The sequence below is a fragment of the Callithrix jacchus genome, chromosome 7 (genome assembly GCF_049354715.1).
Source record: "Callithrix jacchus isolate 240 chromosome 7, calJac240_pri, whole genome shotgun sequence".
Taxonomy (NCBI): Eukaryota; Metazoa; Chordata; class Mammalia; order Primates; family Cebidae; genus Callithrix; species Callithrix jacchus.
In genome coordinates, this window is record NC_133508.1 from 32,460,568 (window position 1) to 32,477,096 (window position 16,529).

Sequence of the window (16,529 nt, forward strand, 5' to 3'; positions counted from 1 at the left end):
TCTTTCATTGACATTAATAATTCAAGGGCATGTTATTTAATTTCCATGTTTCTGCAGTTTTCAGTGTTCCTCTTCTTACTGATATCTCATTTTATTTCATTTTAGTTTTTTTGGTTATTTTTTTCTATTGCATTTTAGGTTTTGGGGTACATGTGAAGAACATGCAAGATAGTTGCATAGGTACACACGTGGCAGTGTGATTTGCTGCCTTTCTCCCCTTCACCTATACCTGGAATTTCTCCCCATGCTATCTCTCCCCAACTCCCCACCCCCTGCTGTCCCTCTCCTGTTCCCCGCAACAGACTTCAATGGGTAGTGCTCCCTTCCCTTTGTTTATGTGTTCTCATTGTTCAACACCCACCTGTGTGTGAGAACATCCAGTATTTCATTTTCTGTTCTTGTGTCAGTTTGCTGAGAATGATGGTCTGCAGGTTCATCCATGTCCCTACAAAGGACACGAACTCATCGTTTTTGATGGCTGCATAAAACTCCATGGTGTATATGTACCACATTTTCCCTGTCGAGTCTATCATCGATGGTTGGTTCCAGGTCTTTGCTATTGTAACCAGTGCTGCAATGAACATTCATGTGCATCTGTCCTTACGATTTATAGTCCTTTGTGTATATACCCAGTAATGGGGTTGCTGGGTCAAATGGAATTTCTATTTCTAGGTCCTTGAGGAATCACCACACTGTCTTCCACAATGGTTAAACTAATTTACACTCCCACCAGCAATGTAAAACTGTTCCTATTTCTCCACATCCTTTCCAGCATCTGTTGTCTCCAGATTTTTTAATGATCGCCATTCTAACTGGCGTGAGATGGTATCTCAATGTAGTTTTGATTTGCATATCTCTAATGACCAGTGATGATGAGCATTTTTTCATATGTTTGTTGGCCTCATGTATGTCTTCTTTTGTAAAGTGTCTATTCATATTCTTTGCCCACTTTTGAATGGGCTTGTTTGTTTTGTTCTTGTAAATCTGTTTTAGTTCTTTGTAAATTCTGCATGTCAGCCCTTTGTCAGATGGGTAAACTGCAAAAATTTTTTCCCATTCTGTTGGTTGCTGATTTACTCTAATGAGTTTTTCTTTCGCTGTGCAGAAGCTGTGGAGTTTGGTTAGTCCCATTTGTCTATTTTGTCTTTGTTGTCAATACTTTTGGTGTTTTGGTCATGAAGTCCTTGCCTACTCCTATGTCCTAATGGTTTTGCCTAGATTTTCTTCTACAGTTTTTATGGCGTTAGGACTTATGTTTAGGTGTTTAATCCATCTGGAGTTAATTTTAGTGTAAGGTGTCAGGAAGTGGTCAAGTTTCTGCTTTCTGCATATAGCTAGCCAGTTTTCTCAAAGATAACTGATATTATTTTGACTTTTAATATTTGTTTAGACTTATTTGTGGCCTAATATGTGATATTCCATGTGTCAAAGAGAAGAATATGTATTCTGTACTTGATCTTAGCCAAAAGGCCAAGAAGTGATGAGAATGTATATTCAGTAGTTGTTGGAGGAAATGTTCTGTAAATGTCTGTTAGGTTCATTTGATATCCAGTGTAATTTAAGTTTAATGTTTCTTTGCTGATTTTCTGTCTAGATGATATCCAGTGCTGACAATGAGATGTGGAGGTTTCCAACTATTTTTGTATTGGGGACTCTCTCTCTCCTTAGCACTAATAATAATTTCTGTTTATAACTGGGGTTCTCTAGGGTTAGCTTTGTATATATTTATAATTGTTATATCCTCTCTCTGGATTGATCTCTATATCATTATATAATAATCTTTTTGTCTTCTTTTTTTAATTGAAAGTTTATTTGTCTATTGTCAGTATAGCTATTTCTGTACTCTTAGTTCCCATTTGTGTGCATAATCTTTTTCGATTCATTTTCTCTCAGTCTATGTGTGTCTTTACAGGTAAAATGAATTTCTCATAGGCATAATACAGTTGCTGCTTGTTTTTGGTATCAATTCAGTCCATCTATATCTTTTAATTCAGGAATTTATACCACTTACATTCAAGATTGTTACTGATAAATAAGAACTTGTTCTTGTCATTTTGTCTTCTAATTGTTTTGTCTATGTTATTTCTTAGCTTTGTAATTTGGTTGCTTTTTATATTCACATTTGATTTCTTTCTTCTTTTCATTTGTGTGTCCCCTCTTCCAGTGTGTTTTTGATATGGTTTGGAAGTTTGTCCCTTCCTACCATGTTTCAGGTTTCTAGCAGGGACATGTGCTGCTAGAACTAGATTTCACTCACAAAACTTGAGTCCTAGTAGTTGATTTTAGTTCATCAATCCAAATCACTACTTCCTAACATAAATTCCTCCTTAATAACTATCAGGTATTTTTCCTATTATTAAACATGGTTAGTAGTTTCTAAATCCAACAAAAAACTCAAATTATGTAAAAACTCAAATGGAAAAGTACCCAATTTTACTTCTCGTATTTCTGCAAGTTTAATCATATCCTAAGCTATGAGGTCCACCTGCTAAGAGGACCTAAGAGGGCATGTTTTACTCAGTCCACAGGATATCTTACTATTTTCCATCACTGATGCTTACTTAGTTTATGATTAAATAACCTAAAAATTGCATTAAAATATTTCTGAATGAGTCAAAGAATTTCTGTACTATGATAATTTCCTGTGATTATGAAGATCACCATTTTTAAGTTGCTAGGTGAAAAAAATGTTATGTTTCATCTTACCAGGTATATCAATGTGATTCAATGTGAACTTTAAAGTCATGGTATTATCATGACTTTAATTCTGTAGGATGTTTTAATTTTGCATTAGAGATAACATTGTATGGGAAAAGCATTGTTAAAGTATTGTGAGGCATCAGTTTGTGCCACAACTCTGTTATTACCTGGATATATGGTCTTGGTCAAATCACTAAACATCTCTATGCCTCAATATGCTAAGGCTTATATGATTGCTTACAGATCTTCCACTCCTAAGTTTAGTGATTTGGCAATTCAGACATTTCACTGTAACTTTTATTCATTAATAACAAAGGCTAATTAATCTAATACACACACACACACACATACACACACACACACACACACACACACACACACACCCCTCACATTCCTATGTAAGGATTACCTTGCAAAGTATTTTTAAATCTATTCATTTCTATAGAGACAGATATAGAAAGCTTGAAGGGTGCTTTGGGAAGACGCTTATTAAAGGATGAATTCAAGACACAGTCAAAGAGTTTTCCTGGTAAGAAAAATATTTTCAAGTCTAATATTTCTCATTTATTTTTCTCCTTTAAAGTTTAAGTGTGTATCTTTAATAGCAAGTGTACCCATTTGTTAATATGATATGGGCACAGGTTCTCATGAATACCCTCCCATATTTGGTTGTACTCTAGAACATATTTACTACAAATGTAAAGCTAGCTAGATATTACTTTTAGGACTCATCCACTTAGAAAGTAATAAAAAATAATATACTGTAGTGAGCTTAGAATATACTTGGGACAAGTATGTCCAAAGCTCTTTTAGTCCTTTCCTATTTACAGTTTAAATAGAAAGTTACTTTAAATTTGCAAAAGCAGAAAGGCTATCTGATGAGTGCAATAAGTAAAGGAAAAGGACAGTTATTTTATTATTATCAATTCCATCTATACTTTAAAATATCAGGCATAGTAATAATCTTTCCACTATGGCAGAATCCTTTAGTTGTGTAATATAGTTCAGACATTATACTACTGCCTTTAGTACAGGAGTAGCAGTGTTAGGCAAAACACCCTTTGATCTCTAGTGTGAAACAAAGGAAGGCAGGCAGGTTAACAGAGAAATAAGGAAAATACATACTCAAAGGGAGACTTTCTATCCAAAGGTGATTACTGCATGCCCAATGCTGTTTTATTGGAGGAATAACATTAGAGGCTTCACATTGCAGGATGTATTGAACCATTCTTGCATTGCTATAAAGGAATACCTGAGACTGGGTAATGTATAAAGAAAAGAAGCTGTACAGCGCAGGGAGGACCACGCCCCAGCGGCCTGCAGCCCGGGCCCAATGCGCGGAGCATCCCCCAGTGAGCAGCAGCGGAAGAGGAGGCTTGCTATGCCTATGCAGGGTGCGGAGGCAGGGGAAAGCACGGCAGAGGCGGGACTCGGGCCAGACCGGCCCATCCGCCTGGGGAGCCTCCGGCAGTGGCCTAGGAGGAAGTGGGTGGCCGGCAGCCGGAGAGTAGCGCCCGCGTTGGGGCCTGCAGGACAGCACTGGGACCACCTGGGCCACCCGGAGGAGTGCTTGCTGCCTGCCTCGCGTACCAAGCGAGAGTTTGAACTTGATTTCTGATGAAACCAAATTGGAATAATTTTCAATATCTTTGTGTTCATGTGTGTGTTGTATGTGAGTATGTGTGTGTGTGTGTGTGTGTGTGTGTAGAGTTTTTTTTTTTTAAACTTTTGCATTTGACTTAAAGTGCCATGAGAAAATTTGCATACTGAAAGATGGTCCTAGCCACCTCCTTGATTTGGGTACTCTTGGATATGTTCCTGCTGCTTTACTTCAGTAAATGCAACAAATGTGATGAAAAAAAGGAGAAAGGATTTCCTGCTGGGGATATTCTAGAGCCAGTACAAAAACCTCATGAAGGTCCTGGAGAAATGGGAAAACCAGTCATAATCCCTAAAGAGGATCAAGAAAAGTTGAAAGAGATCTTTAAAATCATTCAATTCAATTTAATCGCAAGTGAAATGATTGCACTCAACAGATCTTTATCAGATGTTAGGTTAGAAGAGTGTAAAACAAAGGTATATCCAGGTATTCTTCCTACAAGTGTGGTGATTGTTTTCTGCAATAAGGCTTGGAGCACACTTCTGCCAACTGTCTATAGTGTCATTAATTGCTCACCAAGAAACTGGATGGAAGAAATTGTTCTAGTAAATGATGGCAGTGAAAGAGACTTTTTGAAAAGGATTTTAGAGAGTTATGTGAAAAAACTAAGAGTACCAGTTCATATAATTCAAATGGAACAACGTTTTGGATGGATCAGAGCTAGATTAAAAGGAGCTGCTCTGTCTACAGACCAAGTGATCACCTTCCTGGATGCTCATTGTGAGTGTACAGTGGGGTGGCTGAAGCCTTTCTTGGCCAGGATCAAACATGACAGGAGAACAGTGGTGTGTCCTATCATCAATGTGATCAGCGATGATACTTTTGAGTACATAGCAGGCTCTGATATGACTTATGGTAGGTTCAAGTGGAAGCTCAATTTTTGCTGGTATCCTGTTCCCCAGAGAGAAATGGGCAGAAGGAAACGTGATCGGACACTTCGCATTAGAACACCTACCATGGCAGAAGGCCTTTTTTCAATAGACAGAGATTACTTTCAGGAAATGGGAACATATGATGCTGAAAAGGATATCTGGGGAGGAGAAAACCTAGAAATTTCCTTTCAGATTTGACAGTGTGGAGGAACTTTGGAAACTGTTACATGCTCACATGTTAGACATGTGTTTCAAAAAGCTACAACTTACACATTTCCAGGAGGCACAGGGCAGATTATCAATAAAAATAATAGACAATTTGCAGAAGTGTGGATGGATGAATTCAAGAATTTCTTCTATATAATTTCTCCAGATGTTACAACGGCAGATTATGGAGCTATATCATCAAGAGCTGGTCTAAGACACAAACTACAATGCAAACCTTTTTCTTGGTACTTAGAGAATATTTATCCTGATTCTCAAATTCCATGTCACTATTTCTCATTGGGAGAGATGAGAAGTGTGGAAATAAATCAGTGTCTAGATAACATAGCTAGAAAAGAGGGTGGTTTAACATATGCAAATCAATAAACAAGATGCATCAACAGAAAGGATGACAAAACCATACAATCATCTGAGTAGATGCAGAAGAAACATTTGATAAAATTTAACATTCCTTCATGATAAAACTCTCAACAACCTAGGCACAAATGGAACATCCCTCAAACTAATAAAGCCCATATATGACAAACCCACAGCTAACATCATACTGAATAAAGATAAGTCGTTGAGGTGTAGCTGGGCAAAGTGGCACACCTGTCATCCCAGGCAGGTGGATCACTAGGTCAAGAGATTGAGACCAGCCTGACCAACATGGTGAAACCCTGTCTCTACTAAAAATACAAAAATTAGCCAGGCATGGTGGTGGGCACCTGTCATCCCAGCTACTTGGGAGGCTGAAGCAGGAGAATCACTTGAACCTGGAAGGCAGAGGTTGCAGTGAGCTCAGATTGTGCCACTGCACTTCATCCTGGTGACAGAATGAGTCTCCATCTCAAAACAAAAAATTGTTGAGGTGATAGATATCCTAAATAATCTGACTTGATTGTTATGCACACTGTACATATAACCAAATATCATGTGTACCCCATAAATATGCACAAATGCTATTTATTAACGAAAAGGAAAATGACAAGATGTGGTAACTTGAAACCACAGGAAAAAATTAATAGAACCAGAAATTATAAATAAGAAGGTTAATATAACCATTGGAAATATATACTTCTTTCTTGCCTCAGTTTTTTAAAAAAGCATAAAATTATATACAGAAATGATTATAACCTGGCACAGTGGCTCATGCCTGTAATCCCAGCTCTTTTGGAGGCAGAAGTAAGCAGATCACAGGTTCAGGAGTTCAAGACCAGCCTGGCCAACATGGTGAAACTCCATCTCTACTAAAGATACAAAAAAATTAGCCAGGCATGGTGGTACACACCTGTAATCCCAGCTTCTTGGAAGACTGAGGCAGAAGAATAGCTTGAACCTGGGAGGCGGAGGTTACAGTGAGCCAAGATCGCACCAGTGCCCTCTAGCCTGGGTGACAGGGCCACAGGGCAATTACTCCGTCTCACAAAAAAAAAAAAAAAAAAAAAAAGGAAAGAAAGAATTATAATAATAACTACAATCATGTCTTTATTATTTATAAATGCATTATGTATAACAATAGCACAAAAATGGGAACAGGAAATACAGCTATATAAGAGTAACTTTTCTATATTTCACTGAAATTTAATTAGTACAAATCTAAAGTACTTTTTAAAATTGTGATGATGGTGACAGACATTACTGAATGTATTAAAAACCATAGAATTTAAGATTTTAAATAGCCTATTAAGATATTCAGTGAACTTCAAGGAGAAAAAAGATTTTTAAAAGATTTAAAGCAAAGGGAGGATATTGTGAAGGACAAAAATTGTGACTCTTACTAAATTGTGTCTCCAGCACATACCTTTCAATTTCTAGTATTTAACCCAATCCCTCAAATTATCTCATTTTTTCCCCTGAATGTGTAAGGATCATTTGCTTGCTCATTTCAAATGAAGTGGTCCTTCTTAGATATATAAGCTGAGGAAGGAAAAAAGGAAGCTAAAATATATCTGCTGATGTTTCCAGTTTTGAGTTGCTATATCTCTTATATTGTTACTTAATTACTGAAAACTTGTTCTGCTCAATTTCATAAATAACTTTCTACTTTGGTAACAAGGCAATGCTCAGTATAGAATGCAGTTGTGGCATATTTGAGCAGCCGGTGTCATAACCATTTGCATTATTCATGTATTCATCAATTCTTCCAAAACAGGAATGACAACAAATCACTCTACAATACAGTGACAGGATTGACAGGTGTCCAATCATAATTATATACTCTGCTAGACCCAATTCTACCCATAGAATCTTAAGCCCAATGTTGACCTTATGTCACCAATCCTCATTATCCCCTTTTCAATACAAATTTCCTTTTAACATTTTAATGCATTTTTATATCATTGAACTTAGTAGTTTCTAATTCCACAAAAATATCAAATCACATAAAACTTAAATGGAAATGGATCCAATAACAATTCTAGTAGTGCTGCAAATCTGACCATTACCTCCTTGATTCACATTCAGGTGACCTCAGAGGCAGTTTTTCAGTTTGACAAATATCTTATTTTTTCATAACTAATGTCTAAAGAATTTATAGCTACATACACTAAAAAAAAGGAAAGGAATATTCCTCAATGAGTCAAATAATTTCTACCTCTGGATAAGTTATCTGTGACTAACAAGGCCATGGTTTGCAGCTTTACCTAGGGGAAAAAAAATGTTCCCATCTCACCTACTACGTATCTTCAGACTGAGTAGGTTTTTAGTATAAACTTGAAAGATACATTATCATCATAATGTCCCTTAGGATTATTTGAATTTGCCTAAGAGATGGCAGTGTATAAAACAATTCTTGGTAAAGAAATTATTCAGCATCACGTCATGGATCAGTTTTACCTTTTCCTGGATATATGATCTTTTTTTTTTTTAATTTTTTATTGGATTATAGGTTTTGGGGTACATGAGCAGAGCATGCAAGACAGTTGCGTACGTACACACATGGCAGTGTGCTTTGCTTTTCTTCTCCCCTTCACCCACATTTGGCATTTCTCCCCAGGCTATCCCTCCCCACCTCCCCCTCCCACTGGCCCTCCCCTTTTCCCCCCAATAGACCCCACTGTTTAGTACTCCCCTTTCTGTGTCCATGTGTCCTCATTTTTCATCACCCACCTATGAGTGAGAATATGCGGTGTTTCATTTTCTGTTCTTCTGTCAGTTTGCTGAGGATGATGTTTTCCAGATTCATCCATGTCCCTACAAACGACACAAACTCATCATTTCTGATTGTTGCATAATATTCCATGGTGTATATGTGCCACATTTTTCCAATCCAGTCTATCATCAATGGGCATTTGGGTTGATTCCAGGTCTTTGCTATTGTAAACAGTGCTGCAATGAACATTCGTGTACATGTGTCCTTATAGTAGAACGATTTATAGTCTTTTGGATATATACCCAGTAATGGGATTGCTGGGTCAAATGGAATTTCTATTTCTAAGGCCTTGAGGAATCGCCACACTGTCTTCCACAATGGTTGAACTAATTTACACTCCCACCAACAGTGTAGAAGTGTTCCTTTTTCTCCACATCCTCTCCAGCATCTGTTGTCTCCAGATTTTTTAATGATCGCCATTCTAACTGGCGTGAGATGGTATCTCAATGTGGTTTTGATTTGCATCTCTCTGATGACCAGTGACGATGAGCATTTTTTCATATGATTGTTGGCCTCATATATGTCTTCTTTCGTAAAGTATCTGTTCATATCCTTTGCCCACTTTTGAATGGGCTTGTTTGTTTTTTTCCTGTAAATCTGTTTGAGTTCTTTGTAAATTCTGGATATCAGCCCTTTGTCAGATGGGTAAACTGCAAAAATTTTTTCCCATTCTGTTGGTTGCCGATCCACTCTAGTGACTGTTTCTTTTGCCGTGCAGAAGCTGTGGAGTTTCATTAGGTCCCATTTGTCTATTTTGGCTTTTGTTGCCAATGCTTTTGGTGTTTTGGTCATGAAGTCCTTGCCTACTCCTATGTCCTGGATGGTTTTGCCTAGATTTCCTTCTAGGGTTTTTATGGTGCCAGGTCTTATGTTTAAGTCTTTAATCCATCTGGAGTTAATTTTAGTGTAAGGTGTCAGGAAGGGGTCCAGTTTCTGCTTTCTGCACATGGCTAGCCAGTTTTCCCAACACCATTTGTTAAAGAGGGAATCCTTTCCCCATTGCTTGTTTTTGTCAGGTTTATCAAGGATTGTATAGTTGTATGTATGTTGTGTTGCCTCCGGTGCCTCTGTTTTGCTCCATTGGTCTATATCTCTGTTTTCGTACCAGTACCATTCTGTTTTGATTACTGCAGCCTTGTAGTATAGTTTGAAATCCGGCAGTGTGATGCCCCCCGCTGTGTTCTTTTTGCTTAGAATTGACTTGGCTATGCGGGCTCTCTTTTGGTTCCATATGAAGTTCATGGTGGTTTTTTCCAGTTCTGTGAAGAAAGTCAATAGTAGCTTGATGGCGATAGCGTTGATTCTGTAAATTACTTTGAGCAGTATAGCCATTTTCACGATATTAATTCTTCCTAACCATGAACATGGAATGTTTCTCCATCTGTTTGTGTCCTCTCTGATTTCGTTGAGCAGTGGTTTGTAGTTCTCCTTGAAGAGGTCCCTTACGTTCCTTGTGAGTTGTATTCCAAGGTATTTTATTCTTTTTGTAGCAATTGTGAATGGCAGTTCGCTCTTGATTTGGCTTTCTTTAAGTCTGTTATTGGTGTAGACGAATGCTTGTGATTTTTGCGCATTGATTTTATATCCTGAGACTTTGCTGAAGTTGCTTATCAGTTTCAGGAGTTTTGGGCTGAGGCAATGGGGTCTTCTAGGTAAACTATCATGTCGTCTGCAAATAGAGACAATTTGGCTTCCACCTTTCCTATTTGACTACCCTTTATTTCTTTTTCTTGCCTGATTGCTCTGGCTAGAACTTCCAGTACTCTATTGAATAGGAGTGGTGAGAGAGGGCATCCTTGTCTAGTGCCAGATTTCAAAGGGAATGTTTCCAGTTTTTGCCCATTCAGTATGATATTGGCTGTTGGTTTGTCATAAATAGCTTTTATTACTTTGAGATACGTTCCATCGATACCGAGTTTATTGAGGGTTTTTAGCATAAAGGGCTGTTGAATTTTGTCAAATGCCTTCTCTGCGTCAATTGATATAATCATGTGGTTTTTGTTTTTGGTTCTGTTTATGTGGTGAATTACGTTGATAGACTTGCATATGTTGAACCAGCCTTGCATCCCCGGGATGAATCCTACTTGATCATGATGAATAAGTTTTTTGAATTGCTGTTGCAATCGCCTTGCCAATATTTTATTAAAGATTTTTGAATCTATGTTCATCATGGATACTGGCCTGAAGTTTTCTTTTCTTGTTGGGTCTCTGCCGGGTTTTGGTATCAGGATGATGTTGGTCTCATAAAATGATTTGGGAAGGATTCCCTCTTTTTGGATTGTTTGAAATAGTTTTAGAAGGAATGGTACCAGCTCCTCCTTGTGTGTCTGGTAGAATTCGGCTGTGAAGCCATCTGGACCTGGGCTTTTTTTGTGTGGTAGGCTCTTAATTGCTGCCTCAACTTCAGACCTTGTTATTGGTCTATGCATAGTTTCAGCTTCCTCCTGCTTTAGGCTTGGGAGGACACAGGAGTCCAGGAATTTATCCATTTCTTCCAGGTTTACTAGTTTATGTGCATACAGTTGTTTGTAATATTCTCTGATGATGGTTTGAATTTCTGTGGAATCTGTGGTGATTTCCCCTTTAACATTTTTTATTGCATCTATTTGGTTGTTCTCTCTTTTCTTTTTAATCAATCTGGCTAGTGGTCTGTCTATTTTGTTGATCTTTTCAAAAAACCAGCTCTTGGATTTATTCATTTTTTGAAGGATTTTTCGTGTCTCAATCTCCTTCAGCTCAGCTCTGATCTTAGTTATTTCTTGTCTTCTGCTGGGTTTTGAGTTTTTTTGATCTTGCTCCTCTAGCTCTTTCAATTTTGATGATAGGGTGTCAATTTTGGATCTCTCCATTCTCCTCATATGGGCACTTATTGCTATATACTTTCCTCTAGAGACTGCTTTAAATGTGTCCCAGAGGTTCTGGCATGTTGTGTCTTCATTCTCATTGGTTTCGAAGAACTTCTTTATTTCTGCCTTCATTTCGTTGTTTACCCAGTCAACATTCAAGAGCCAGTTGTTCAGTTTCCATGAAGCTGTGCGGTTCTGGGTCGGTTTCTGAATTCTGAGTTCTAACTTGATTGCACTATGGTCTGAGAGGTTGTTTGTTATGATTTCAGTTGTTTTGCATTTGTTTAGCAGTGCTTTACTTCCAATTATGTGGTCAATTTTAGAGTAGGTGTCATGTGGTGCTGAGAAGAATGTGTATTCTGTGGATTTGGGGTGGAGAGTTCTGTAAATGTCTATCAGGTTTTCTTGCTCCAGGACTGAGTTCAAGCCCTGGATATCCTTTTTGATTTTCTCTCTGGTTGATCTGTCTAGCATTGACAGTGGAGTGTTAAAGTCTCCCGCTATTATTGTGTGGGAGTCTAAGTCCTTTTGTAAGTCATTAAGAACTTGCCTTATGTATCTGGGTGTTCCTGTATTGGGTCCATATATGTTTAGGATCGTTAGCTCTTCTTGTTGTATCGATCCTTTTACCATTATGTAATGGCCTTCTTTGTCTCTTTTGATCTTTGTTGCTTTAAAGTCTATTTTATCAGAGATGAGAATTGCAACTCCTGCTTTTTTTTGCTTTCCATTAGCTTGGTAAATCTTCCTCCATCCCTTTATTTTGAGTCTTTGTGTATCCTTGCATGTGAGATGGGTTTCCTGGATACAGCACACTGATGGGTTTTGGATTTTTATCCAATTTGCCAGTCTGTGTCTTTTGATTGGTGCATTTAGTCCATTTACATTTAGGGTTAATATTGTTATGTGTGAATTTGATACTGCCATTTTGATGCTAAGTGGCTGTTTTGCCTGTTAGTTGTTGTAGATTCTTCATTATGTTGAAGCTCTTTAGCATTCAGTGTGATTTCGGAATGGCTGGTACTGGTTGATCCTTTCTATGTGTAGTGCCTCTTTTAGGAGCTCTTGTAAAGCAGGCCTGGTGGTGACAAAATCTCTGAGTACTTGCTTGTTCGCAAAGGATTTTATTTTTCCTTCACTTCTGAAGCTCAGTTTGGCTGGATATGAAATTCTGGGTTGAAAGTTCTTTTCTTTAAGAATGTTGAATATTGGCCCCCACTCTCTTCTGGCTTGTAGTGTTTCTGCCGAGAGATCTGCTGTGAGTCTGATGGGCTTCCCTTTGTGGGTGACCCGACCTTTCTCTCTGGCTGCCCTTAGTATTCTCTCCTTTATTTCAACGCTGGTGAATGTGCCTTGGGGTTGTTCTTCTTGCAGAATATCTCTGTGGTGTTCTCTGTATTTCCTGCAATTGAGTGTTGGCCTGTCTATCTAGGTGGGGGAAATTTTCCTGGATGATGTCCTGAAGAGTATTTTCCAGCTTGGATTCATTCTCTTCGTCCCCTTCTGGTACACCTTTCAAACGTAGGTTAGGTCTTTTCACATAGTCCCACATTTCTTGGAGACTTTGTTTATTCCTTTATGCGCTTTTTTCTCTGATCTTGGTTTCTCGTTTTATTTCATTGAGTTGGTCTTCGACTTCAGATATTCTTTCTTCTGCTTGGTCAATTCGGCTATTGAAACTTGTGTTTGCTTCACGAAGTTCTCGTATTATGTTTTTCAGCTCCTTTAATTCATTCATATTCCTCTCTAAGTTATCCATTCTTGTTATCATTTCCTCGAATCTTTTTTCATATCTTTTTTCAAGGTTCTTAGTTTCTTTGCATTGATTTAGTACATGATCTTTTAGCTCACAAAAGTTTCTCATTATCCATCTTCTGAAGTCTAATTCCGTCATTTCGTCACAGTCATTCTCCGTCCAGCTTTGTTCCCTTGCTGGTGAGGAGTTTTAGTCCTTTCTAGGAGGCGAGGTGTTCTGGTTTGGGGTGTTTTCCTCCTTTTTGTGCTGGTTTCTTCCCATCTTTGTGGATTTGTCCGCTGGTCGTCTGCGTAGTTGCTGACTTTTCGATTGGGTCTCTGAGTGGACACCGAGAATGTTGATGATGAAGTATTTCTGTTGCTTGGTTTTCCTTCTACCAGTCTAGCCCCTTCGCTGTACAACTGCTGAGGTCTGCTCCAGACTCTGCTTGTCTGGGGTGCACCTCTAGCAGCTGTGGCACAGTGAGGGATGCTACCAGTTTCTTTTTCTGCTATCTTTGTCCCAGGATGATGCCTGCCTAATGTCAGTCTTTTGGATATAGAGGGGTCAGGGAGCTGCTTGTGGAGACAGTTTGTACTTTATAGGGGCTTAATTGCTGAGCTGTGCGCTCTTTTGTTCATTCAGGGCTGTTAGGCTGCTATGTTTGATTCTGCTGCAACAGAGCTCATTAAAAAACCCCCCTTTTTTTTTCTCAAATGCTCTGTGTTGAGGGGTTTGGGCTTTATTTTTGGATGTTCGATGAGGTGTCCTGCCCAGCTAGAAGGCAGACTAGCCACTGTTTGGCTTCTGAGGCTCCGCCCTGCTGTTGTGTGATTCTCCCTGTTCCTGCAGGCTCTGCTGTGGTCTCCACCACGCCCTGCAGTGGAGTGTCTTCATTGTAGCGTGTTGCCTCAGCAACAGCAGGCTGCATCAGCAGTGGGCGTGTATCTCAGTAGGGACAGGTTGCCTTGGCAACGGCTGGCTTCATCAGCAGTGGGCGTGTATCTCAGTTGGGGCGGGTTGCCTCGGCAACGGCTGGCTGCGTCAGCAGTGGGCGTGTATCTCAGTTGGGGTTGGTTACCTCGGCAACAGCTGGCTGCGTCAGCCGTGGGCGTGTATCTCAGTTGGGGCGGGTTGCCTCGGTAGTGGTGGACGCCCCTCCCCCACAGAGCGTCTCAGACCATCTGCTCGGGATAGTTTGAAATCGCGGTTTTGTTTGTCCCACTGGGTATCCCAAACGATCTGTCCCTGCAATTCCCTGGGCTGGGCTACTGTCCACGTCTCGTTCAGTCTCAAGTCCAGCCCTCTCAAGTCTCAGGTTGCCGGTTCAACAGGGCACCCGGACAAGCACGCCCTGTGGGGATTGCTGGGTAGGGACGGCCGCCGCCGCCCCGGCTGCCGGCTTCGCCAGGCAGACCTACTGCCTGGCGTCCCGTGTCTTTTTATACTTGGGAGTTTCCCCGTTCTGTGGGCAACAAAGATCAGTCTGTAAATGCAGCTCTGACTCACCGTTTGCGGATTCAACGCGAGCTCCAATCCTGGGTTGTTCTCATAGCGCCATCTTGAGTCCTCCATGATCATTTAATTCATTAAACATATCTAAGCCTAAACATAGTATGGCTTATATAATTTTTAACAGCCTTTCCTTTTTAAGGTTTATGTTATTTTCCAATCCAGACATTTCACTTTAATTTTTATTCTATAAATACAATTTTTCTTTTTGGGGGACAGAGTCTTGCTCTATCACCAGGCTGTAGTTTAGTGGTGTGATCTCAGCTCACTGTCTGCCTCCGGGTTCAAGTGATTCTCCTGCCTCAGCCTCCTGAGTAGCTGGGGCTACAGGCACGTGCCACCACACCCAGCTAATTTTTTTTTTTTTATTTTTAGTAGAGTCAGAGTTTCACCATGTTGGCCAGAATGGTCTCAATCTCTTCACCTCGTGATCTACCTGCCCCAGCCTCCCAAAGTACTGGGATTACAGGCATAAGCTACCGTGCCCAGCCACAAATGTTTTAAGTTACTAACACACACACACATATATGCACAGGCACACACACTCTGACATTTGTAGATAAATGATTATCTTATAGTGTTTTGATATCTGTTTATTTCTATAGGGCCTGATATAGAACAATTGACAGATGCATTTGGAAGATATATACTAAAGGATGAATTCAGACCAATATCAAAGAGTCTCCCTGGTAAGAACAAAATCTACAAGTTTATTATTTCTGGTTAGTTTATGTTCTCTGGAGTGTAACTAAGTGTGGATCTTTAAGGAGAACCATGCCTATAAATTATTGCATAGGCAAAAATCTTCATAAATTACTCTCTATAATATTTCAACTCCAGTTTCAACTAGTAATGTAAAGTTAGCTTTTCTTTTTTTTTAAATTAAACTTTAAGTTCTGGGGGACATGCGCAGAATGTGCAGGTTTGTTACATTGGTATATACGTGCCATAGTGGTTTGCTGCCTCCATCAGCCCGTCATCTACATTAGCTATTTCTCCTAATACTATCCCTCCCCTAAACCCCCATCCCCCAAGAGGCCCTTGTGTGTGATGTTCTCCTCCCTGTGTCCATGTGTTCTCATGTGTTCAGCTCCCACTTATGAGTGAGAACTTGTGATGTTTGGTTGTCTAGCCTTGTGTTAGTTTGCTGAGAATGATGATTTCCAGCTTTATCCATGACCCTGCAAAGGACATGAACTCATCTTTTTTTATGGCTGCATGGTATTCAATGGTATCTATGTGCCACATTTTCTATATTCAGTCTATCACTGATGGACATTTGGGTTCGTTCCACATCCTTGCTATTGTAAACAGTATCGCAATGAACATACATGTCTTTATAATAGACACGTCTTTATAATAGAATGATTTATACTTTTATGGGTATATACACAGTAATGGGATTGCTGGGTAAAATGGAATTTCTATTTCTAGATCCTTGAGGAGTTGCCACACTATCTTCCACAATGGTTGAACTAATTTACACTCCTACCAACAGTGTAAAAGCATTCCTATTTCTCTACATCTTCTCCAGTGTCTGTTGTTTCTTGTCTTTTTAATGATTGCCATTCTAACTGGCATGAGATGGTATCTTACTGTGGTTTTGATTTGCTTTTCTCTAAAGACCAGTGATGATCAGCTTTTTTCCATGTTTGTTGGATGTATTAATGTCTTCTTTTGAAAAGTGTCCATATCCTTTGACCATTTTTTGATGGGGTTGTTTGTTTTTTTCTTGTAAATTTGTTTAAGTTCATTGTAGATTCTGGTTATTAGCACTTTATCAGATAGGTAGATTGCAAAATTATTTTCCCTTTCTGTTGGTTGCTGGTTCACTCTAACGATAGTT

General features: G+C 39.3%; 1 protein-coding gene and 1 pseudogene across 1 annotated transcript in view; both read left to right on the plus strand.

The window, feature by feature from the left end:
* CCDC7 (coiled-coil domain containing 7) overlaps nt 1-16,529 on the plus strand; it is a 467,329-nt gene that overhangs the window by 342,186 nt on the left and 108,614 nt on the right. The window contains exons 34-35 of the mRNA XM_078329853.1: nt 3,146-3,229; nt 15,289-15,372. Of these exons, the coding sequence (XP_078185979.1) occupies nt 3,146-3,229; nt 15,289-15,372 (168 nt within the window). The remainder of the gene's footprint in view (nt 1-3,145; nt 3,230-15,288; nt 15,373-16,529) is intronic.
* Nucleotides 3,244-8,762, plus strand: LOC144576901 (polypeptide N-acetylgalactosaminyltransferase 1 pseudogene; annotated as a pseudogene).